Raw genomic sequence first — 23,555 nt, 5'->3', positions numbered from 1 at the left:
GAAACATAATGACCCAGAGGATTTTTCTATTGGCTTTGGGTCAGGTAAGTTTGGGGGCCATTCAATGGAATTAGGCAAAGTACTTATTCTATTAAAAAAAATATGTGAAATGAATTAAATGGTGGGGGGAGGGGGATAAACGAATTAGTCAGTGATTTGTTCATAGTTTTATTGTCAATAAGCCTAATACAATGTATAAGTCCTTATTTTAATAAATAAATAGACTAACACATTGTGTTGCAACAAAAATTTATACTATGATAAACTAATGTAATTTATAAATGTGTGCACATAGGTGAGTGTGTGTTTTCTAGCCAGTTTACTTGTTTTCTGTCTTGTTAACTGTGCACGTGCAGTAAAGTTTTTTGCCATTTCTGTCAACACATATTCTGATGTTCATTCATGTTCACTTAAATGCTTGGTTTTATAATCTTAGCTCTGCAGAACATAAAGCGTCGCAATACAATGACGATTGAGAGATGAGAAAATAAACGTTCCTTAAAAGCCTGATGATCAAATCTGATACTCATATTTTAACATGACTTTATCATTTGCTAAGAGACCAGTCTGCACAGCCATTCATTCTAATGGGTCTTTAAGAAATGATATAGACTCTCAACTTGTCCAGTCAAAGTCGACAACAGATGGAAGAAGATCAACAACTCCACAAAACAAAAGTTGGCATCTGATCACAGCAATAGAAGTCAGATTTTACAGAATCAAAGCAGATTTTGAGCCAATTCTTCAACGAAATGCTGTCATAATCAAATCTCTTGTTCTCCCAGTGTTAACATCATATATACATAAACAGAATGCATGTGAAAGATCCTTCGGATCCAGTTTTTCCAGCTTGTTTTTGTGTGAAATTCTGTGCACTTCCATCGTCATTTTTAAAATGATGAGGTTTTTCAAACTGATGATGCTCGTCTTCTTTCAGTTCCATGGACTCTAAAAACAACATAAGCCTATTCATTTCACTTACAGATGTCTTATATGTCCCATATATATAAATATATAATGCACACTTCAGTTTTCATCTAAATGTTCCTCATCAGTAATAATTATAGCTAGTTAATGAAGGAAAACATCAATCTGTTTGTTCCTCATCTTTCATTCTGCAGGGTTCTTCACCACAAGAGCTGAATACAACAGTATAAAATGCACATTAAAGTTGTGATTAAGCGTGGCTCTCTGCACCAAACACTGGAAGATACACATTTAACCAAAAAACACAACGGCTAACACTATGGGCTGGACGCAGGGAAGGAGACCAACGCCGTTTTTTGTATGCATGTAGTTTCACTACGCTGAACAAACAGATTTTGTTAGAAAACAGCTTATCATTTAATGAATCGACAGGCTATCGGCTAATTTTAAACTTTTTTGCCAATAACAACAATAGGCTCGTACAAGATAAACCAAAGCTGCGCAGAACTGATCGCAGAGAGATGCACGTCGCGCAGGGTTGCCAGGTTTTCACTACAAAACCCCCGAAATTGCTCATATCGAGTTTCTTCATCTTTTAGGGTTTACTGGCGGTTTGCAAACAACTTATTGGTGCATTACAGCCACCACCTGGTCTGGAGTGTGGACCAGACTGTCTCATAAAAAAAAAAAGTAATCTCTTTAGCTGCATGTTAATTTCTATCAGCTTTCATCTTCTCTCATATTGTTAACAAATATGAACTGGAAATCATCTAGTGTATTTTTGGTTTTATTAGCATTGTATTTCAAACAGTAGAGCACGATGCATGTGATTAAACATGTATTGCATGTGTTTCTTCTGTATGAGTAACCCCTTGCATTCATGTAATAAAAAAGAAGGCTAAATTTAAATTATGTCACATACATTTTATTCCTTTTTATTTATTTTAGTCTAAAAGTGTACAGACGATTTCTTTAAATGCAAAAAAAATAAAATAGTAATATTCTATGTTCAAAATGTGATTCAAAGTCCTTTCAATGCATACTTTCTTTTTGTGCTAGTGTGCAGAACAAATGAAAACAAATGAACTCCTCAAAGAAACAACAGCAAAACATCTCTAAATGTCTTTTGTAAATTAATTAAACTTCACTATTAATTTGAACAAATTACACTCTTAGATTAAATCATTCTATTGAAACAAATTCCATCTTTTTGATAGTATTTTTTATATTTGGAATATATTTCCATGTAGAAATGTAGCAAATTGCTGTATTATGATGTTTACCAGTTTAAAAAGAAAATAGTACACATTCAAATTGATCTGTAATGTTTAATCGTTATTGTGTCTGAGAGAGAAAATAATTTATGTAGTTTCAAAGAAGCCATTGAATGGCTACAATGCACGTAACATACAATGCATGAAAAAATTGTGCTGCATTGCCAGAGACACAAAACAGATTCACTTTCCCTGAGCAATCTGATCTTCTCTTCGTGTGTATTTAAAGTCCACATTTTATGAGAATAATCTCTTTAGAATTATAAACTGAAATACATCTGGTGCAATTTTTAGGTAAAAGAAAGAAAAAAAAATCTCTCATGGGTTTTCAGGGTTGATGAATCAGTGAATCTCTTGTCACAGTGTGAACACTTGTATGGTTTCTCTCCAGTGTGAATCCTCTGGTGTTTTTTTAAGTCACTAGATGTAAGAAAGGTCTTTCCACAGTCCAAGCACACATGAGGTCTCACACCAGTGTGAATGCTCTGATGAACTTGTAAACTGTACGGTTGTGTAAAGCTCTTTTCACAAAAAGTGCAAAAGTGACGCTTTACACCTGCATGAAGTTTAATATGTTCCTTTAAGTATGATGCAAACACAAAAGTTTTATCACACTGATCACAGCTGAATGATCTCACTCCAGAGTGAGAGAGCTGATGTTTTTTCAGGACGGGTTTAGATTTAAAATATAATAATCTTTCTCCAGTGTGAATTCTCATGTGCACATCAAGTTCTTGTTTGACAAAGAAACTCTTCCCACACTGAGTGCATGTGAACAGATGTTCTGCAGTGTGAATTCTCATTTAGTTCTTCTGTCAAAGAAACATTTTTCACACTGGCTGCTACTAGTGTGAACTTTCATGTGTCTGTTACTGTTTGATTTCTAAATGAAACCTTTTCCACACTCCATGAATTTATAAGGCCTCCCTTATTGAACAAGTTCTGATGAAACACTTTTTGGCAACTTTTAACCAAAAAAATAAAAAAAATAAAAAAAGCAACAATGTTGCAGCTGCAGCTTACTCTTTGAATAGTTTGTTTGTGAATAGATGGGAGGCTAAACTACGCTGAAAAAAACAGCTTTCGTTAGGAAACGGTTTCTCATTGAATAGTGAATCGATAAGTCTATCGGAGCCACGCGATTATATTATCAAGATCTGCGCATGCGCGGTCAACACGAAATGAACGAATCCTGAGTGATACAGAAGATTTGTTCAATCTGAACGACTCATGAACGCCACATCACTACAACGGCGAACCATTGCACCAGCTTAAAATGTTTAACCTGATCTAGAATCAGTTGTAGTATTTTGTAGACAATAAGACATTTGTGTAGCCCAATTAAAAAGACGAGTAGTCGTTATTGGCTTGTTTAGACAAGCTCTCCATAAAACAAACAAAACTGCAAATTAATAAACAATTCAAAAACACATACGGACACTTCTTATTTAATTGCATTTATTGTTTTAATTGCATTTGATATGGTCAATAAAACATTTGCAAAGGGTTGTAAAATAATGTATGCCTCTACCGGTACAAATCCCAATCTTAATATTTAGTTCACCTCTTCAATACAGCAGTTAATTTCACTAAAACACGTCATACATATTTTCTTCGTAACACTAGCAAAGATTGTTGTCCTCCAACACCACATTAAACCATGACCTTGAAACGACAGGTAGAATTAAACAATGTTTTCTTTTGTGAAACGCCTAATAAAATAAAAGCTAATCTCGGTTTGTAATTCAATGCAGTGGTTATACTTCATTTTTACATTGCAGTAGCCTTCACAATTAGTCATATTCCCCATTGTTTGGATTTTGTACATACATTGACAGAATTAATGTCACTTAAACATTTTTGTCAAAGCAATGCTAATGAACCTCCAATTAGTCACACAGACACAACAACAATTCAATTGTTTATTACATTTTTACCAAACTGTGCTTCAAAATATAAGGTATAACCAACCATACAATGTGTGATCTGAAATCTTTTACATATTTTAACTATAAGATGTAAGCCTAGTTGACTGCTGAATCGCACAGATCACATTCACTTTTCCTGAGCAATGTAATCTTTTCTCAGTGTGTATTTGTGGATCTCCATATTATGAGAAGAATCACTTTAAATAAAAACAGCACCAGATGTTTTTCTGTTTTTAGGTAGAAGAACGAGCTTTTAGCTAATAAGCAATGTTGAATACAACACTTAACTTCATGTAAACTTGAGGAAAGATTATCCATTGATACCTTTTGTGCAATGTTTTTTCTGATGCCGCTGTAGATTACACACCTTGGTGAAGCTCTTCCCACATGAAGAGCACTGGTATGGCTTTTCTCCAGTATGAACTTGCTCGTGATTTTTCAAGTATACGGAGCGAGTGAAACTCTTTCCACACAGTGAGCACTCGTAAGGTCTTTCTCCAGTATGAATTATCTCATGCGTTTTTAAGATGCTCAGTGTAGCAAAGGTCTTTCCACAGTCAATGCACATATAAGGTTTCACACAAGTATGAATACATTCATGTTCTTTTAAAGCACATGGTCGTGAAAAAGCCTTTTCACAAAAAGAGCAAATGTGAGGTTTCACACCAGCATGAACTTTAAGATGTCTTCTTAAACATGATTCCACAACAAATGTTTTATCACACTGATCACATCTGAATGATTTCACTCCAGCGTGAGAGAGAAGATGATTTTTGAGGAAGTATTTGCACCGGAAACTCTTCCCACATTGAGAACATGCAAAAGGTTTTTCTCCAGTGTGAATTCTCATGTGATCATTAAGGTGACCTTTAACAACGAAACTGTTTCCACACTGAATGCATGTATACGGCCTCTCTCCAGTGTGAATTCTCATGTGTATTTTGAGTTTGGATTGGTGTACAAAAGTCTTTCCGCATAGAGTGCATGAGAACTTTTTTCCTCCAGTGTGAGTTTTTATGTGCACTTTAAGGTTTCCTTTAGTAGTGAAATTCTTTCCACACTCGGTGCAGGTGAAAGATCCTTTGACTTCAGTTTTTACTGTTTTTTTTTTCCGGTGTGAAATTCTGTTCAGTCTGTGAAATGGTAGCGTTTCCATCTTTATTTGCGACATAAGGTTTTTGAAACTGAAGCTGCTTGTCCTTATTCACTTTCTCGGAGTCTAAAGGCAAAACATTAAATGATCAAAAAGTGTGAAACAAAATAAAAACACAACGGAGCAAAAATATACTTCACTGCTGAGTCCACTAGTATAGATGTATTGTTATGTGTGGCCCTGAACCACAAAACTGGTCATAATTCATCTTTAGAGTTGTCCAAATGAAGTTCTTAGCAATGCATATTACTAATCAAAAAAAATAAGTTTTTATGGTAGGAAAGTTACAAAATATCTTCATGGAGCATGATCTTTACTTAATATTCTAATGATTTTTGGCATTAAAGGAAAAAAGGTCATTTTGACCCATGCATTGTATTGTTGGCTATTGCTACAAATATAACTCAGTGACTTGAGACTGCTTTTGTGCTCTACGTCAGTTTACATCTCAATGTTCTTCGTCAGTCATTAAAGAGAATGAAGGGAAACACCAACCTGTTTGTTCCTCTGGATCTTCATCTCTCATTCTGCAGGGTTCTTCCTCAAACTCCATCTTTCCAATAGTTTGTCAGTAGTTTCTCCTGGAGTAATTCCTCCTGCTTGCTGCTTCTTCAGCTGTGGGAAGATGGGAATATTCCCCAGGATTTAAATGTGGTTTCATTAACAAGATTTGGGAGAAGCATGTCAGATAATTAGCACAGGTGGAGCACACATATCTTTTCACATATCACACATTTATCCACTAGCGGCGTAGACCGCATGTCGTAAATCAATACATTTTCAGCTGAAGACGCTAAATGCTATGGAAGCATATGGGTAGCAATATTCAATTTGGAATGTAATATGCAAAATGACAATGCAATATGTAAAATGGCAATGCATTTGTGTATTGACATTTACATTTTCCAATACATTTGTGCAACGTTTGGTGCAAAATGAAAATAAACATACATAATTTCCATTTGCCATTTCATACACTAGTTTTAACTATGTAAAATGAATACTACTTTTAACGCTTTATAAGTTGCAAAATTTAAATTAAAATGTATTAAAGAAATGATTAGATGTGTAACATGTTCAAGCAAAAACTGTGACAAAATTGTTGCACAAATGTATTGGAAAGTGTAAATTACACAAATGCATTGCCATGTTACATAATACATTGTAATTTTGCATATTACATTCCAAATTGAATATTGCTACCCATATGCTTCCATAGAACATTAACTATTTGGCTAAGTGTGTGATGAAGGTGTTGCTGTGTTAAGAGTTTAGAAAAAGTACTAAAGTATTAAAAAAAATCTAAAAATAAAGAATAAACTGGAATTAGGTAGACTCATTACTTCATCTTTCATTTAAAATTCTTACATTTGATCTATAAATTCAATTACAATGATATGATTGTTGTTATCTACACGTTATTAAATTTACAATCATTTTTGCACTAATAACAGAACCTTCATGCCATTTCTCAAAACTCTATTCATCAATCAAATAGTTTTAAAGCGGAGTGCTAATACACAGTCATGCAACTTCACCATTAGTGTGTACTTCATTTCTGATGCATTTCAGAAAAAAGCTTGCATCATCAAAAGAAACTTGAGCAATTACTTAGCAGTCTTAAATTCAGTTGACATGCCACAGCAATCAAAAATAAATGTAGAGGTGGAACCTCTGGATTGTTCTGATAGACATTGGAAAACTGGTGACTCCAGCTAGAGAGTAAAGGGCTCAGAGAGTAACATCCAAGAAAGCTTTAAAAAGTTGGGTTTTTACAATCCACACTGGTGAGCATTAAGGTATACAGGCAAAATGCATTGGAGTCTGTTTGTGCGTGTATTTATGGTCTGAAATAAAAAAATTAGTAATTATTAACTTTCTTAAATTGCTAAACACTTCCAATCTGAACAGATGCAGGTTAAACAATCATCAATGGTCTTAAATTTACTGACAAATTCACAACCATGATAGCACAGCATATCAAAACGATTTCAAAATAGCTAACAGATCAAGATTTATATGTAAAAATAACAACAACAAATTGCAGCGTGTCTGTGATGCTAGCATGTTAGCTTCCCAGCACAGATTAACAAATAACCGAATATTGTGCAAATATACGCTTAATTTACAAGATTAGTGTATCATCAACATTATTAACATTCATGTTTCCGCTAGAGAATGCAAAATAAACGTACTTTTCTGCATGAACGCACACAACTTTAAAGTTCGGTTGCTCACCGTGACCCAGTACTTGTGATGTATATGCTCAGTGTCTCAAAGGGAAGATATCAGTGTATAGGTATCAGTAAAATGGAACATACGCACCCTCTAGTGGTAAAAGATGTAACTGAAAACTAAAGGAAAATACTTTTCTACAATAAATAAATAAATAAAATAACCTACAACAAAGCCACAGCTGCTTCTTTATTAAAAAATTTAGTTAGCATAAATTAATCAAATCAAATCTCCGTATGGACCAGTATCTGTAAATGTTAAGACGCAAAAGTTGTTTGAAATATGAATCCGTGTTCTGCGCGTCTCTGTGGGAATTAATGAATGGCAGAGACGTGCGGGTTTGTTTACTACAAAGACTGAAGCGCATGAGGCTTGAATTAATTTCAGCATCTGAGCTTCAGAGTTCTCTCTCCATTAAGCGATCTGAATTGATCAGTTAATCTCAATGGACGCACAGCGAACCTGTACCGGACCGGTTTCTCCGGTAGTGGGCGGAGCTAATGCGCAAATGGTGATTTCATTGGCTGGCGCTGAATAGTACCGTCCCTGTTTTGATTTCAGCAAATCAGTTTGACCGAACGCAGACAACGTGATTAATATTCATGAACCCAGCAGCTCATCAATTCATAGTGCATTGTATATACATTAGTATGATAGTAGAATTAGTAGAATATTATCTTTTAATAATAATTAATATGATCTATTACTATTTTTTTTACATAATCCCTTAATGACCAAAAATATCTTAAGCATCACCACCAGTATTAAGTTCAGTTAAAATATTAGAAATATTACTATTGTTTAGTAAAATGTATGTGATACTGCTACTACTACTGCTACTACTGTTGAAAAAAAATATAAAACTTTATTTTTTAAAGAAATAAATCACAATATTTCTTCCATGTTTTAATTTTAATAGCAAATCCCTTTTATTTACCAAAAATAAAATGTGTTTAAATTTCATAAATTAAAAGACAAATTAAATTAACTTGTTAAACTGTCTTTCATAATTATATAACTTGTAGAAAAACTTTAAACACAATTGTAAATAAGTATAAAGTTTATAAGTATAAGTATAAAATTTATTTTTTCCTACAATAAATGTCTTTTTAGAGGTTGATTGTTATATTGAAATAAACTGATTTAAAAGTTAGTTCGTATTTTATCCTCTAGATGGCAGAATTTCCTCCTGAATTGCTTGATGAAAATAAATGCAGTAAACTCACACACACACATACACACACACACAAACACACACAAACACACACACACACACACAAACAGAATAGTAAAAAAGCAATGATGAATACGATGTTAAACATTTAATGAAAACTAAAGTACATTTATCTGTTAAAAGTTGTGTAAATACTTTTGTTGCTTTTAATTTCAAATTACACAAAGATGAAAAGAAAATAGATAAAATAAACAATATCATCATAATAAAGCAACCATAAACTACTACTGATTTTTAACATATGTTCATGCAGACTGTGAGAGATAATAACAGCACATTAACATTTCAATATAATACCATCTTTTAAATATGCATCACTTCTATATATATATATATTTATGTGTGAATATATGATGGACTGATTTTGCCAGTTACACAAATGTTTCTCTCACTTAAACACCGGTGGGCAAGGCTTTTTCTTGTGAACAAACAGATTGGGGTAGTGAGCGAAAGTCTTCCCACATAAAGAGCACTGGTACGGCTTTTCTCCAGTGTGAACTCTCTCATGATCTTTCAAGGCCTTTGAGAAAAAGAAACTCTTTCCACAGTGTGAGCATTTGTGAGGTTTCTCCCCAGTGTGAATCTTCTGGTGTTCTAATAAATTACTTTGTGCAGTAAAGCTCTTCCCACAGTCACATATGTAAGGTTTCATACCAGTGTGAATATTCTGGTGCTCTTTTAATGAGTACGGTCGAGCAAAACTCTTTCCACACAGAGAGCAAATGTGAGGCTTCAGACCAGCATGAACTACTCTAAAGTGTGTTTTAAGGTGTGATGCCAAGACAAATGTTTTATCACAGCGATCACAGCTGAATGATCTCACTGCAGCGTGAGCATCCAGATGATCTTTGAGAGCGCTTCTGTCTCTGAAACACTTCACACACTGAGTGCATTTGAACGGTTTTTCTCTAGTGTGAACCATTAGATGTCTGGTCAAGCTTTTTTTGTCAACAAAATCCTTTCCACACTGAGAGCATGTGAACAGATTCTCTCGGGTGTGAATTTTCATGTGTTGTTTAAGTTCGTATTTTCGCGAGTAGCTTTTTCCACACTCGGAGCAGGTGATTGAATCTTTGACTCCAGTTTTTTCAGCTCGTTTTTGCGTGAAATTCTTTTTGGTCTGAGAAATATTGTTTCCAGCTTTATCTGTGAAAAAAAATGTATATAAGTTTTTATTCATTTCCATCAATTCTAAATAGAAAATGTATTCCTCAATATAATATTAATTGAAAGGGACAAAAGTTAATGCAAGTAAACCTCTATTTAGCAATCTAATGTATAGTTTTAGACGTATTGTTTTATGTCAGTTTTCATCTTGATGTCCATGAAGGGAAACACCAACCTGTTTGTTCCTCTGGATCTTCATCTCTCATTCTGCAGGGTTCTTCCTCAAACTCCATCTTTCCAATAGTATTTCAGTAGTTTCTCCTGGAGTAATTCCTCCTGCGTGCTTCTTCTTCAGCTGTGGGAAGATGGGAATATTCCCCAGGATTTAAACTCTCATGAACGGCTGTGGAGTCAGTGGAGCTCATTTAGCAGATGCTCAAACACTCACAATCACTCTCTATCATCCAGCTTTAAGTGTTTCACTCAAATAGTCATTTAAATACACTATAACTGAGGGATGATTGCTGCAATCAGAGATATATTCAATGTGTCAATGTGTGAAAATAAGAGACAAATAGAGCAAATCTGTAATTGCTATGGCTGATTTGTTTCTGACATTTAAGAGCATGAACACTATGGTAAGACTGTGGCTTAGTTACCAGTTTGACCCAAGAGGTGATTAGCTTTACTTTTACAATTCAAATTGGTCCAATCTACTGTTTTGTAACTGAATTTAAAAAGCCATAAATATTTAAGACTAAGTAATTCATTCAACCGGCCCCTAAGTTTTACTGAATTTTCGTTAAGAAAATCTACAGTATATGATTTATCAGAAAGACTGAAAGAATTTGAAGAATTCTGTTCTGCTGTCGAGTGGCGGTTAAATATTTCTTTCAGATGTAACTCTTGACCCCCACGGATCCTGACCAAAGATTTATTTGTTCTAGTCTGGATATGTAAGCGAAGTGGCATTGGTCATGTGACCAGAAAACCCCGACACAATCTGAGTCTCTGAGCTCTGTATTATAAATGAGATGATCTGGATGTAGTATCAAAAAATCCTTGCTATAAAAATATTTTGGAAAGGGATCTTTAAAATCTAGGAATACTGAACATATAGAAATATATGAATATTTAAAAATATATAATATACGATAAATATTAGATATTTAACACACATTATATGAATATCATTTAATATATTTTGGGGTGTTTTTTCACATATTTTCAGTCATGAAACCTTATGATTAATTATAAACCTAATTAATTTTTTATGACTTTTCTCTACACATGATGCAAGTGGCTGTAGATACAATAAATACAATTATTATTAATAATTATAATAATAGTCTAGTCTAGTGTGTCACCTCCTAACAATCAGACTAAGAAAATTCATTTGTTCAGCATATGGACGGAGAAAAGCATTTTTACTCAAATGTCCAATGTTAAACAAACAAGCTAAATTATTAAGTAGCCTATTTACACGTTTTGTGAAATACTTGTCGGAAAACATTGGTTACTTCTAATCGGACACGAGGGAAGTAATTTATTAGGATTACTCAAACACTCACAATAACTCTCAATCATCAATCATCCAGCTTTAAGTTTTTTGCACAAATTGCCAGCACATTTACAACAATTCATGCATTCCTTATATTGTTTTGCACAAATTACAATCTTCACAAGTTGCTGTGTATACAAACAACCAGACAATATAAATGTCAGTATTGACAGATTTCCATTTCCCTACACCTAAACCTAACCCTAACCATGAGTAATCCCTAAAATCAGAGGAAATGATAGATGAATGACACTGATGTACAGGCAACAAACAGTGATTTTAAGCGTAAACTTCACAAAATCTATAAAATGGTTCTTCAAATTTGATTGGTTAATCACAATGTTGTTCCAGGGACAACAAAGATGTTGTCCCAGGAACATGTCTCACTTGGTAAAATCAGGTTCTGCCTGCCACGACTGATTGATTCACTAAAATGAACAGAGTCATAAGTGTCGTTCATAAATCAGACACTGTTCAAGCTATATCAAATTAATAAATATTCAAATTTAGATTTCTCCAGCAAATATTACAATTAATGTAAGCTACTTACAGTCTGATGTACAGCAGATATCGGCTCTGTCCCAAATCTCAGCCCAAAAATCCTCGTGGTCTTCCTCTGAGTCCACACTCTCGTGACGTAAAAAAAAAAGCAACAAAAAAAGGAGGTGTTTTGGGGATGTTTGGGTCAAGGCAAGTTTACAGCAAAGCTGTATGAGCGGAGACTTGCAAAATAAAATGATCTGCAATGTTCTAACTACAGTAGATGCATCAAAGCGAACTTTCCGCGTCTATTTGTAGCGCGTGCAGTGCGTCAGAAATAGAACGCGGCTTCCGTTTAAAACAATAGACACAATTAGCACGTTATTATTATTATTTTATTTGTTTGCGCCTTGGAAAACTAATAATAATGATACTTGAAGTCCAGTCCAATCAAATGTCAGTAATGTCAAGTGACATTTATAAAACAAAGGTGGCCTAATGTAGCCTACAATGAAGTTTAACAGTACCTGGCTCATGCAATGTAATTTTATAATATACGTATAATATATAAAAATAAAATGTAGTTTAACAGTACGTAGGCTATATACAGGCTTTTAAAATATATTATAAATAAAATATAGGCTAAAATATACACCACTATTCAAAAGGAGCCAGTGATTTTTTTTTATTTTTATTTATGGATTTTGAAACAAATCTCTTCTGCTCAGTAAGGGCGGGCGTACACGGTGCGAATTCGGATGGTCGGAAGATCGTATGTCCACGCACACGGCACGAGTGAGTTTATCTGAAAATCGTACGGACGAGATGATATACGACACGATTTTACAACCTGCGAATTCCAGAAGCAATCGCACGAAGTTGATAGACGCGCTCGACTTGAAGCAGCGCTGCACGCACAGAAGGATCACTGTATGACATTACCGCGAGAGCGATATGAGAGCACACATATCCAATGCATTCGAATCGCTCTCGCGGTACTTTGATGCCATACAGGTGATCATTCTGTGCGTGCAGCGGTTCAAGTGGAACGAGCCTAATATAACTGCTCTCCCTCTCTTATAACTGCATATAAAATATTGATACGAGCCGTGACTGTTTCCTACACGTACAGGTTATTTTTCAGCAATAGGAAACCGGGACGTTTGGTTACCCTGTGTGTGTGTTCTTGTATATGGTTTATAAATATCTGAAATGGGTATTAAAATGTAAACATGGTTTATGAGGACAATTACTGTGCCCTCGTAAACCAAATGGCTTTAAAAAATACTATACGGTGTTTAATAGAAAATTTAAACATGCATTTTCCGTGATGGATAGAGGTAGTGTATGGGGATATACAGTATAGAATACCGTTACGTTTATGGAGAGTCCCTGTAAACTACATATGCGTGTGTGAGAGAGAGAGGATGCATTGGAATACGTTGCTAGGAACATCATACAGCGCTCGCTGTTGCTGACAGACTTCAGCTGCCGTCTTTGTCTTTCTTCTTCTGTGGTTTTCGTAGTTCGTGATTGGTCAACTTCAGATAAATCAACAAATCGGCTCGTTCAACAGCACAAATGGCACGAATTCAAACCGATAGCTCACGAACTTTTTAGACATTTTTAAAAATGATCGGGAGGTCGGGAAGTGCTCGTAAGCCACTCTGCTCGGCTCGTAATTCATCGCAAATGATACGAGCCGCGACCATACGAGAATACACGATTTCCACACGATTGAAAAAAATCGCATGCGAACTCGTACGACAGCAAAAATCGCACCGTGTACGCCCGCCTTAAGGCTGCATGTATCTGGTCAAAAATAAAGGGAAAACATTAAATCTACAATTTGAAGGAACTGCTTCATGTATTTTCCTGTATGCTAAAGCGCAGGGTCGGCGTCAAAACCTAATAAACATCTCCAAACCTGTTGCACTGATGATCACCAACATATTGTTATTTTATTTTATGGGGCGGTAAGGGATAATGGGTGTGGGGGGTGCTGGCCCAAAATTACACGGGCACGCGCACCGCGGCGAGCTCATGCGGGGTCAGACAAAAAGACCTAAAGATCACAAGGTTAAAATTCAAAACAAATGGCGCCATCAAGAGGAAAATATGTTCAACTGCAAACTATATAACAGCTTCTTAAAGAAACTAATGGAAGTTATTCTGAGAAGCGAGACCAAAAAACTGGTATGAGACATACTATAAACATATAAGTTCAGATCTTAAATGATCATTGTGGCGAGGTGGGCGTGGGAAGGCGGAAAGCTGCAGGGGGAGAAAGAATGTGGGGACGAACGGGAATAAGGAGGGCAAATGATTTATGATTAACACCTGTTTGTAATTCCAGTGATTGTGAAGAGAGGAGTAATAAGCGCCCAGCAGACCGGGGAAAGGTGGAGATAACTGGATCGTAGGAAGAGCCAGAGCTGAGCCAAGTTTTTTTGCGTGCGTGCGTGCGTGCGTGCGTGCAGTTTACTTTTTTTTTTTTTTATCCCGTTTTATTTTGAGTTAATAAAGAGCCTTTTTCGCCACCCCTGACTTCCTTGTCCAGTGTCTATCGAATTGTTCTACAATCATAAACATTAGTTGGTATAACAGGTATTTCACTGAAGAGTTGCCATAAACACAGACCACACATATTTGATTAAGGTCAAAACAATTTTTTTTTTTTTTTGAAAAGGGCATCCACAGACATTGACATGAATACACATTTCACCTGTATCACTGCTACTTAACAGACTGAAATAATCTCAGTTAGACTGTGACTATATTGTATGGCAAAATCAATGTTAAATGTCAGTGGATAGAATTTCAGTGTTGAGATTTAATCAAAACTAGTTTGCACTTATAGTATAACCTATAGTTTTATACAGTAGTGTTAAGGGAGCAAAAATGGTGTAAAATGTAACCAGACTGACTATAGTCTCAAGCATCAAATGAGTGTAGTGTTCATCTACTGTACATAACTGTTATTTTCTAAAAGTTTTTTTAGTCTATGTCTTCTGAAAAGTGTCGTTATTATCAGAAAAGAGCTGTAGATTTCCAGCACTGTTAAACTGTAATTTCTTCAATTCTCACATCATTGTATATACATGTATAACAGCATCAGTTACTGCTGTATTCAAAAACACGAAGAAATTAATTTAATATGAGGAATTTTTTTTTCAGGTGCTCCTCATTTCCTAAACTGTGCCTCCTCACAATTTCCATAAACGTACTCACGGGGTAATAAATAATGCTGTTTTTTCTCCAACACGGAGCCATAAATCTCCACTTCAGTGGCACTTACACACACCAAACATTACATATTTATTCCTGTGTATATTCTGACGGTTTTTACAGAGGGATTTCTTCATATACGATTTTCTTGATTATATACAACAATTTATTCCCGTAAAAATTGTGAAAATATATTGTTTTCTAGCTGTTCAAAAGTATTTTCTGAATTATGGAGTGACAAAAACAGACACAGAACTCCCTCTGTAAAAACATCTGCCTCTAATATGTCAAAAATATATAACAAGAATTTTGAATCTGACTTTTTATACCAGAAATGTTCATAAATTAGCACATATTTCATCAAACAAAGCCTCATTTGCATATTTAAACATATCAATCAGCTTAGTAAGGTGACAAAGATTAGTAATTTTTTTTTTACCCTATTCACCTGCAGTGTCTCGCCTAAATTGAGAAAGATCCACTGCAGATTTGTGTGTAAAACTATTTGATCAAGTGTAATCAGAAGTAAATGTATTCATTTAATAGGACACTTGAGTTTTCTTCCTTTTTATTTCTCAAATCAGTACATCACACAACATTATAAATAATAAATGGTTTCACTATGAATAAACCTATTTAACCATAACTACCCCAAGCCAAAACTGAATGATTTTAACATTTTCACCCTCAGTGCACGAGTTTCTAACACCATTGAACAACACATGAACATTAACAGAGCTTTAATGGACTGATCTTGCAACTGTTTCACAAAATCTTTTGCTCACTCAGACAACGCTTTTTCTTATGAATCAGTAGATTAGAGGAGCGAGCGAAACTCTGTCCGCACGAGGAGCACTGATACGGCTTTTCTCCAGTGTGAATTCTCTCATGATCTCTCAAGGTTGGTGAATGAGAGAAACTCTTTCCACAGTGTGAGCACTTGTATGGTTTCTCTCCAGTGTGAATCCTCTGGTGTGTTTTTAAGTTGCCTGGCGAACTGAAGGTCTTCCCGCAGTCAAAGCACAGATACGGTCTCACTCCAGTATGAATACTCTGGTGATACTGTAAGCTTTTCACTACGGAAAACCTCTTTCCACAAAAACTGCAAGTGTAAGGCTTCACACCAGTGTGTATTTTAAGATGCTCTTTTAAGTTGGTTTCAAAAACATAGGTTTTTTCACACTGATCACAGCTGAACGATCTCACTCCAGCGTGAGCACGCAGATGATCCCTCAGATTGCTTTTGGATGTGAAACCTTTTCCGCATTGAGTGCATGTGAATGGTTTTTCTCCAGTGTGAACTTGCAGGTGTCGATTCAATCCTCCTTTCAGAACGAAACTCTTTCCACACTGGGTGCATGCGAATGGCTTTTCTCCAGCATGAAATCGCATGTGTCTCATAAGATTGGATCTATTATTGAAACTTCTTCCACACTCGGTGCAGGCGAGAGAACCTTTTCCAGCTGCCTTGCGAGCCCTTTTTGATGTGAAGTTCATTTCAGTCTGTGAAACAATGTTTCCGTCTTCATTTGTGAAATTATGGGTTTTTTGAAACTGATGTTGTTTGTCTTCCATTGAGTCTAAAATTAACACAATTAAGCACTTAATTAAGCACAAGTCTAGGCTAATGTTGTCTACTAGGCTAGTATTTCTATATTTTATGTCAGTTTTCATCTTGATGTCCCTGAAGGGAAACACCAACCTGTTTGTTCCTCTGGATCTTCATTTCTCATTCTGCAGGGTTCTTCCTCAAACTCCATCTTTCCAATAGTATGTCAGTAGTTTCTCCTGGAGTAATTCCTCCTGATTGCTTCTTCTTCAGCTGTGGCAAAATGGGAATATTCCCCAGGATTTAATCTCATAAACGACTGTGGAGCAGATGATTACACTCAATCATCCAGCTTTAAATAAGCAGAGGAAAACAGGGGGAAAAAACGTAAGATTTCGCGTTTTTAGAACGTCTTGTTTCGCGCGAGAGAACACAGAAGCCGCCAGTCGATAGTGAGTGAATACAATAAACTTACCTTTTCGAAGCTTCGAATCAATTTAACCAATTGATTCGCAAAAATGATTCAGTGTTTCAAGGCGCTGGAAACACCACGCGCTGGTGACGCCTTCTGGTCAAAACTGTGTAAATGCAACAAAAACTCATAATGGCATATAATAGCAAACCAGTTTCTCAATCTAGGGTCAAATGTGTGGCACTGTCAAATTGTTGTCATAACTTCAAATTCAAATGAAATTATTCTGAGGATTGACGCTATTTTTTCATTCAAGATAATTTCTATAAGAAATAACCATATAAGATAAAAGCGCAGATGACCTTAAATTTAATTTACTCTTTTTAATACTAGATCGATTAATATTTCACTGCTGAATAAAACATGGATTTCATTCAATCGTTATAACCAATTTAATCGTCTTTAATTATGTTTAAATATAATATAAAATGAATATAATGTTAAAACGTTTTATATGTCATTAAAGGACATTGCCTCATTGGATCCTATACAGATGATGTTATTGCTTTCACCCTACACACTGCTCTCTCCCACCTGGAAATTAAGAACACCTGTGTGAGAATGCTGTTTGTGGATTACAGCTCAGCAATTAACACCATAGTGCCTGCCACATTTGTTGCAAAGCTCCAGACTCTGGGACTAAACAGATCTCTGTACAGCTGGATCCTGGACTTCCTGACAGGAAGAAGTCAGGTGGTCAGAATGGGAAACAACACTGCATCCTCGCTGACCCTCAACACTGGTGCTCCTCAGGGCTGTGTCCTCAGCCCGCTCCTGTACTCCCTGTACACACATGACTGTACAGCCACACACAGCTCCAACATCATCGTCAAATTCGCTGATGACACAATGGTGATAGGTCAGGAAGACGTCTCCGCAGAATCTGATCCCGCACTAGCTGAATGAGGGATAGCTTTTTTTCCCTCAGGCTATCAGACTAATGAACAGTCTGAACTAATACACCCTACAGCATACTCCCACAATATGGCATGCCACACACTGCACTTTAACATTTACAGCTCAACACTGGACTATACATACACACTGCATTAATACAATAACCTACCCATTACCACTGTACACCATCCGATGCACATTCATAACATTTCTGTATCCAGTTTACGTATCCAGTATCCAGTTCACATTGCACCTTATTTTTATGCATATATATATATGTTTGCATGATGTAGAATGTGTACATTCTTTGTATAGTGTATAATGTGTAGTGCTAACTGTATATTTGTACATATTGTGTATAATGTGTAGTGTTCACTGTAAGTATGTCTAATAGTACACTGTGTGTACTGACTATATGTATGTGCATATTGCATTTTCACCTGTTGACATCTGTATGGTTATATGTTACTTGTTTCTGCGATTTCTGGAGCAAGCTCAAAAGAATTTCACTCACCCAGACACATGTGCTGTGCGGTGATGTGACAATAAAAGTGACTTGACTTAAATGAGTCATGTATTTTTGTTCCTTTTAATTCTCATTTATTTCAAAACATGCAATCAGTATACATTCAAGAGGGCATATACACAATAAAAGACATCAAACCCCATAGCCAAACTTGACTGATTTTAAATCTTTTCATTTTTCAAGAGTTGTTTACCAAAAATGATGAATCTCAAACATTTCTCACTTGGGCAACTTTGGGCAACGCTTTTTTTTAATATGAGCGTGCAGACCTGGATGGTAAGCAAAATACTTCCCGCATGAAGAGCACTGGAACGGCTTCTCTCCAGTATGAACTCTCTCATGGCTTTTCAGAGATGATAAAACAGCAAAACACTTTTCACAGTGTGAGCACATGTAAGGTTTCTCTCCAGTGTGAATCATCTGGTGTGTTTTTAATCCACTCGATGTAGTGTAGCTCTTTCCACAGTCCAAGCATGCATAAGGTTTCAGGCCAGTATGAATACGCTCATGCTCTTTTAACTTTTGCAGATGTGCAAAAGTCTTCTCACAAAAAGAACAAAAGTGAGGCTTCACACCGGCATGAACTTTAAGATGTCTTCTGCAGTTTGTTGCCGTAGCAAATGTTTTATCACACTGATCACATCTGAACGACTTCACTCCGGTGTGAGAGAGAAGATGATCTTTAAGAAAGCTTTGGGATACGAAACTCTTTCCACACTGAGTGCAGGTGAACGGTTTTTCTCCAGTGTGAGCTTTCATGTGCGATTTTAAGCTTTGTGTGTCAATGAAACTCTTCCCACACTGAGTGCATGTGTAAGGCTTCTCTCCAGTGTGAACTCTCATGTGTCTCTTAAGGTCTGGTTTATGTATGTAACTCTGTCCACACTGAGTGCATGTGAACGGTCTTTCTCCAGTGTGAACTCTCATATGTACATCCAGCTTTCCTTTCTCTGTGAAAACTTTCCCACACGGAGTGCATGTGAACAGCCGTTCTCCAGTGTGAAATCTCATGTGTCTGTTAAGGTCTGGTTTACGCGAATAACTCTTTCCACAATCAGAGCAGGTGAAGGGTTTTTTGGCTCCATTTTTTCTAGCTTGTTTTTGCCCGACATCCTTTCCATCTTCATCTGTGAAAAGATTAAATTTTTTAAATTGGTGCCATTTGTCTTTATTTGTTTCCATCAAGTCTAAAACCAACAAATTAAACTCACAATATTTATTTAAAGAAGTAAATCATTAAAGAGAATGAAGGGAAACACCAACCTGTTTGTTCCTCTGAATCTTCATCTCTCATTCTGCAGGGTTCTTCCTCAAACTCCATCTTTCCAATAGTATTTCAGTAGTTTCTCCTGGAGTAGTTCCTCCTGCGTGCTGCTTCTTCAGCTGTGGGAAGATGGGAATATTCCCCAGGATTTAAACTCTCATGAACGGCTGTGGAGTCAGTGGAGCTCATTTAGCAGATGCTCAAACACTCACAATCACTCTCAATCATCCAGCTTTAAGTGTTTCACTCAAATAGTCATTTAAATTAACTATAACTGAGGGATGATTGCTGCAATCAGAGATCAGTTCAATGTGTGAAAATAAGAGACCATGAAAGCAAATCTGATTCTGTAATCGCTAAGGCTGATTTGTTTCTGACTTTTAAGAGTCTTTTTTTTTCAGGATTTGGACAATGGTCAAGCTAAATGCACAAATAGCACTCTTCTTTCTTTTATTGTCTTTCATAAAAAAAAAAAAAAAAAAACTGGATATAGATTCTGTACTAGAGTAACTGAGACTTGTCAAGGCACTGTTGTTGTTCTCTTGTTGATCTGATTTTAATTCTACTGTTCTCATTTGGATAAAAGCGTCTGCTAAATGATTAAATGTAAATGTAAATAACAGACAGTCAGATGTAAATGCATCCCAACAAATAAAATGAATGCATGCACAGCTGGCAAACTTTAGATTTGGAGTCATTTCATGAACCACGATTGACAAAAAGTTCACCTGAAATGAAAGAAATAAATTTTGAGTACCTCGTGCAAAATCTCACTTCTCTCCCACCAGGGGCCAACTGCAGAAACACTATGGTAAGACTGTGGTTTATGTACCAGTTTGACCAACTAGCACTTAGCCATGAGGTAATTAACTTTACTTTTACAATTCACATTGGTCCAATCAACCGTTTTGTAATTGACTTTAAAAAGCCATGTAGCAACAATCACTTTCTGGGGAATAATTAACTCAAATGAAGTGAATATTCATAAGTCTATGAATATAACATGCTTATTGCTTCCAAATATTAAATTACCCAAAGAGGGAATATTTAATCATTTAAAGGTAACCTTTACTGGATTTAATTTAAGTTAATCTAGGATTAGGTTGGTAATCAAAGGAAGCTAGACTTCCTTATCAAATTCAATAAAAATACCCTTCTTAAAAACTCCATGAAATATTAATCTTCTGATCAGGAAAAACAATATTTTCTGTGTCTGTACTAATAAGATTACTGAAATAATTCATATAAAACAAAGCTCGTAGCTTAGATCACACGATTCAGGGACTTCGATCTCAATGAGCAATAAAACAATTCAATTCAAGCTAATTATGGGATTTAATAAAAACGCGACCTCGATGGTTAACGTGAATGTAAACTTTGCCAAAAGATGATTAGACTTCAGTTCGTTTGGCTCGTGAAGACAATTGAACGAAGTCTTTCCGTATGAACCAATGAAGTGTAAGAAACTGAGGCGGGAAAAATCTTCTTTGTTTGCTGATTTCCGCCCTGATTTTGAAAATTTTTCCTAAGCAAGATTGTTCCTCGGAAAACAATGCATCTTTTTGTAATTTGCTATCAAGATTCGTTACAGTCTTGTGTTTACGATTATACAGACACCAAAAACTATGATTTTGCAAATCAAGTATACAGAGATACAAGGGTTGTTCCTAACTACATGAATATAAAGTTTGATTAAACACACAATAACATTTATATATTCCACTATGCCGCATACATACATTTGAGCACATAAAGGGAGACATTAAAATACATCTAGAAGTAGTTTTATGGAAAACAGTCCATGGGCTAGCCAAAAATGCTCGTGCCTGTTTGTGAATGTGTGTGTGTCTGTTCTGTGGAATGTGTGATAACGCCGTGAGTGAAAAGGGCGGGTGTTTGTCTTTCCTTTGAAGTTCGCTCTTGTATCTTCTGGATAGTCTCCAAGGTGTTATAATTCTCATCCACGCCAGGATGTTGCCGCCATGGTGGCGCCCGGGTGGTGATTTATGTTGGAAGATGTTGTAAAATGAAGGTCCTTGTTTTATCTTTAACTCACGATCTGGTCTTTGAGTGCAGAATGTGTTAGGGAGTCAGGATTCATTCATATGGAACAGATGGTTGAATACCATCCGCTCATTGCTGTTACACCATAAATATTTAAGACTAAGCAATTCATGCAAACGGCCCCAGCTAGTTTTACTGAAGGTTCATTAAGAATCTTAAATCTAGTTTTTTCCCTTTATGTTTGGCATAATGTTGGGTAAAATTATTTAAATTTCACAGCAGTCACTATAACATGAGAAAGACTGAAAGAATTGGAAGAATTCTGTTCTGCTGTGGACTGGCGTGTAATTTCAATTTTTCTTCCAGATTTAACTCTCGACCCTCACGGATCCTGACCAAAGACTTTATTCTAGTCTCGATATGTAAAGTGAAGTGGCATTGGTCATGTGACCAGAAAACCCCGACACAGTGTTTGTGAGTCTCTGAGCTCTGATGAGATCATAAATGAGATGATCCGGATGTTAAATTGTTAAGAAACCAAATAAACCAAAACTCCATCTCCATTAATGATTACCAGCTGGATAAAATCTAAATGAATCTGGCATCTGGGCTGGAATCATATCAGGTTCTTATTTAATACACAGTTCATACCTCTGTAGTATCAAAAAAATCCTTGCTATAAAAATATTTTGGAAAGGGATATTTAAAATTTAGGAATATTGAACATATAAAAATAAATGAATATTTACAAATATATCATATAAAATAAATATTAGATATTTAAAACACGTTATATGAATTTATTATGTTTTGGGGTGTTTTTTTTTCAAATGGCTAATTGGTCATGAAACCTTATGATTAATTGTAAACTCAAGTACATTTTTATGACTTTTCTCTACACATGATGCAAGTGGCTGTAGATACAATAAATTGTTAATAATTACAAAAATAGTCTAGAGTATCACCTCAGAAGAGTCAGACTTAGAAAATTAATTTGTTCAAAATATGGATGGAGAAAAGCATCCTATAATCAAATTTCCAATACTAAACAAACAAGCTAAGTTAGGTCTATTATGTTGCCTATTTGGCTCAAACAGAAACAATTTCCTCTTTACAAGTTTGTGAAATACTAGTCGAAAACTAGTTACTTCTTAATCGGACACGAGGGAAGTAATTTATTAGGATTCAATATGAGAGTTGTAGCAGTAACCGCAGACACAGTGATTGTTTTTGATTCACTAAAATGAACCGACTCTTAAGACTCATTCTGTCGGGAATCGTACAGTGTTCGAACTTGATGTCAATGCATTTATAGCCTACACACATACACTGTCAGATTTACATTTCTTCCGATATATGATCAAATAAATGAAGGATACTCACAGTCTGATAAACAGCAATTTTAAATCAGTTAGGATCCAAGATGGATTCAAAAAGAGGTTCTGCTCACAGAGTCAATGGGTGGAACTAGACGAAACAAACACAACCTAACTTTATCACTAAACATAACTCCACCCATCAGCTCCAGTTTCATCCAGAGAAGGGGAGCTGGGTGTCACGTGGTTCTGCAGATAAAGGAGAACATAAAGACATCGTAGCATAACTTTTTTTACATGACTACAATGCCAGAAGATATTTAATATGAGTAATTTCTTAACTGGAACTTTAATGGTGCAGACAGATATGATGGCATATAATCACATAATGTATGTTTTT

The 23,555-nt window shown here is 35.7% G+C and overlaps 4 protein-coding genes across 11 annotated transcripts; all 4 read right to left on the bottom strand.

Moving 5' to 3' along the window:
- Window positions 1-4,110: 4,110 nt before the first annotated feature.
- LOC127985372 (gastrula zinc finger protein XlCGF7.1-like) lies at window positions 4,111-16,949 on the bottom strand. 4 transcript variants are annotated; one of them, XM_052587364.1, is made up of 3 exons: window positions 7,478-7,574; window positions 5,778-5,897; window positions 4,111-5,348 (listed from the first exon to the last, which is right to left on the bottom strand). In XM_052587364.1, exon 3 carries the CDS (start codon window positions 5,298-5,300, stop codon window positions 4,440-4,442), a length of 861 nt encoding a protein of 286 aa, XP_052443324.1. In that variant the 5' UTR covers window positions 5,301-5,348; window positions 5,778-5,897; window positions 7,478-7,574; the 3' UTR covers window positions 4,111-4,439. The 4 variants fall into 4 exon arrangements, with proteins under 4 accessions (XP_052443324.1, XP_052443323.1, XP_052443325.1 ...); XM_052587363.1 differs by having other exon boundaries at window positions 7,521-7,544; XM_052587365.1 differs by lacking the exons at window positions 5,778-5,897; window positions 7,478-7,574 and adding an exon at window positions 16,830-16,949.
- Window positions 8,884-23,344, bottom strand: LOC127985373 (gastrula zinc finger protein XlCGF7.1-like). Of its 4 annotated transcripts, none has more exons than XM_052587368.1 (3): window positions 23,223-23,344; window positions 10,094-10,261; window positions 8,884-9,897 (listed from the first exon to the last, which is right to left on the bottom strand). In XM_052587368.1, exons 2-3 carry the CDS (start codon window positions 10,149-10,151, stop codon window positions 9,140-9,142), a joined length of 816 nt encoding a protein of 271 aa, XP_052443328.1. In that variant the 5' UTR covers window positions 10,152-10,261; window positions 23,223-23,344; the 3' UTR covers window positions 8,884-9,139. The 4 variants fall into 4 exon arrangements, with proteins under 4 accessions (XP_052443328.1, XP_052443330.1, XP_052443329.1 ...); XM_052587370.1 differs by having other exon boundaries at window positions 10,094-10,213; window positions 23,223-23,331; XM_052587369.1 differs by lacking the exon at window positions 23,223-23,344 and adding an exon at window positions 11,970-12,574.
- LOC127985371 (gastrula zinc finger protein XlCGF7.1) lies at window positions 15,679-16,977 on the bottom strand. The gene is made up of 2 exons (XM_052587362.1): window positions 16,830-16,977; window positions 15,679-16,707 (listed from the first exon to the last, which is right to left on the bottom strand). Exons 1-2 carry the CDS (start codon window positions 16,885-16,887, stop codon window positions 15,893-15,895), a joined length of 873 nt encoding a protein of 290 aa, XP_052443322.1. The 5' UTR covers window positions 16,888-16,977; the 3' UTR covers window positions 15,679-15,892.
- On the bottom strand, window positions 18,616-23,366 carry LOC127985370 (gastrula zinc finger protein XlCGF7.1). 2 transcript variants are annotated; one of them, XM_052587361.1, is made up of 3 exons: window positions 23,223-23,366; window positions 19,835-19,954; window positions 18,616-19,698 (listed from the first exon to the last, which is right to left on the bottom strand). In XM_052587361.1, exons 2-3 carry the CDS (start codon window positions 19,890-19,892, stop codon window positions 18,791-18,793), a joined length of 966 nt encoding a protein of 321 aa, XP_052443321.1. In that variant the 5' UTR covers window positions 19,893-19,954; window positions 23,223-23,366; the 3' UTR covers window positions 18,616-18,790. The 2 variants fall into 2 exon arrangements, with proteins under 2 accessions (XP_052443321.1, XP_052443320.1); XM_052587360.1 differs by having other exon boundaries at window positions 19,835-20,002; window positions 23,223-23,344.
- Window positions 23,367-23,555: the final 189 nt, after the last annotated feature.

The sequence above is a fragment of the Carassius gibelio genome, chromosome B21, assembly GCF_023724105.1.
Source record: "Carassius gibelio isolate Cgi1373 ecotype wild population from Czech Republic chromosome B21, carGib1.2-hapl.c, whole genome shotgun sequence".
NCBI lineage: Eukaryota > Metazoa > Chordata > Actinopteri > Cypriniformes > Cyprinidae > Carassius > Carassius gibelio.
Note: the sequence above shows the minus strand (reverse complement) of the source record. Positions and strands in the feature narration are given on the sequence as shown.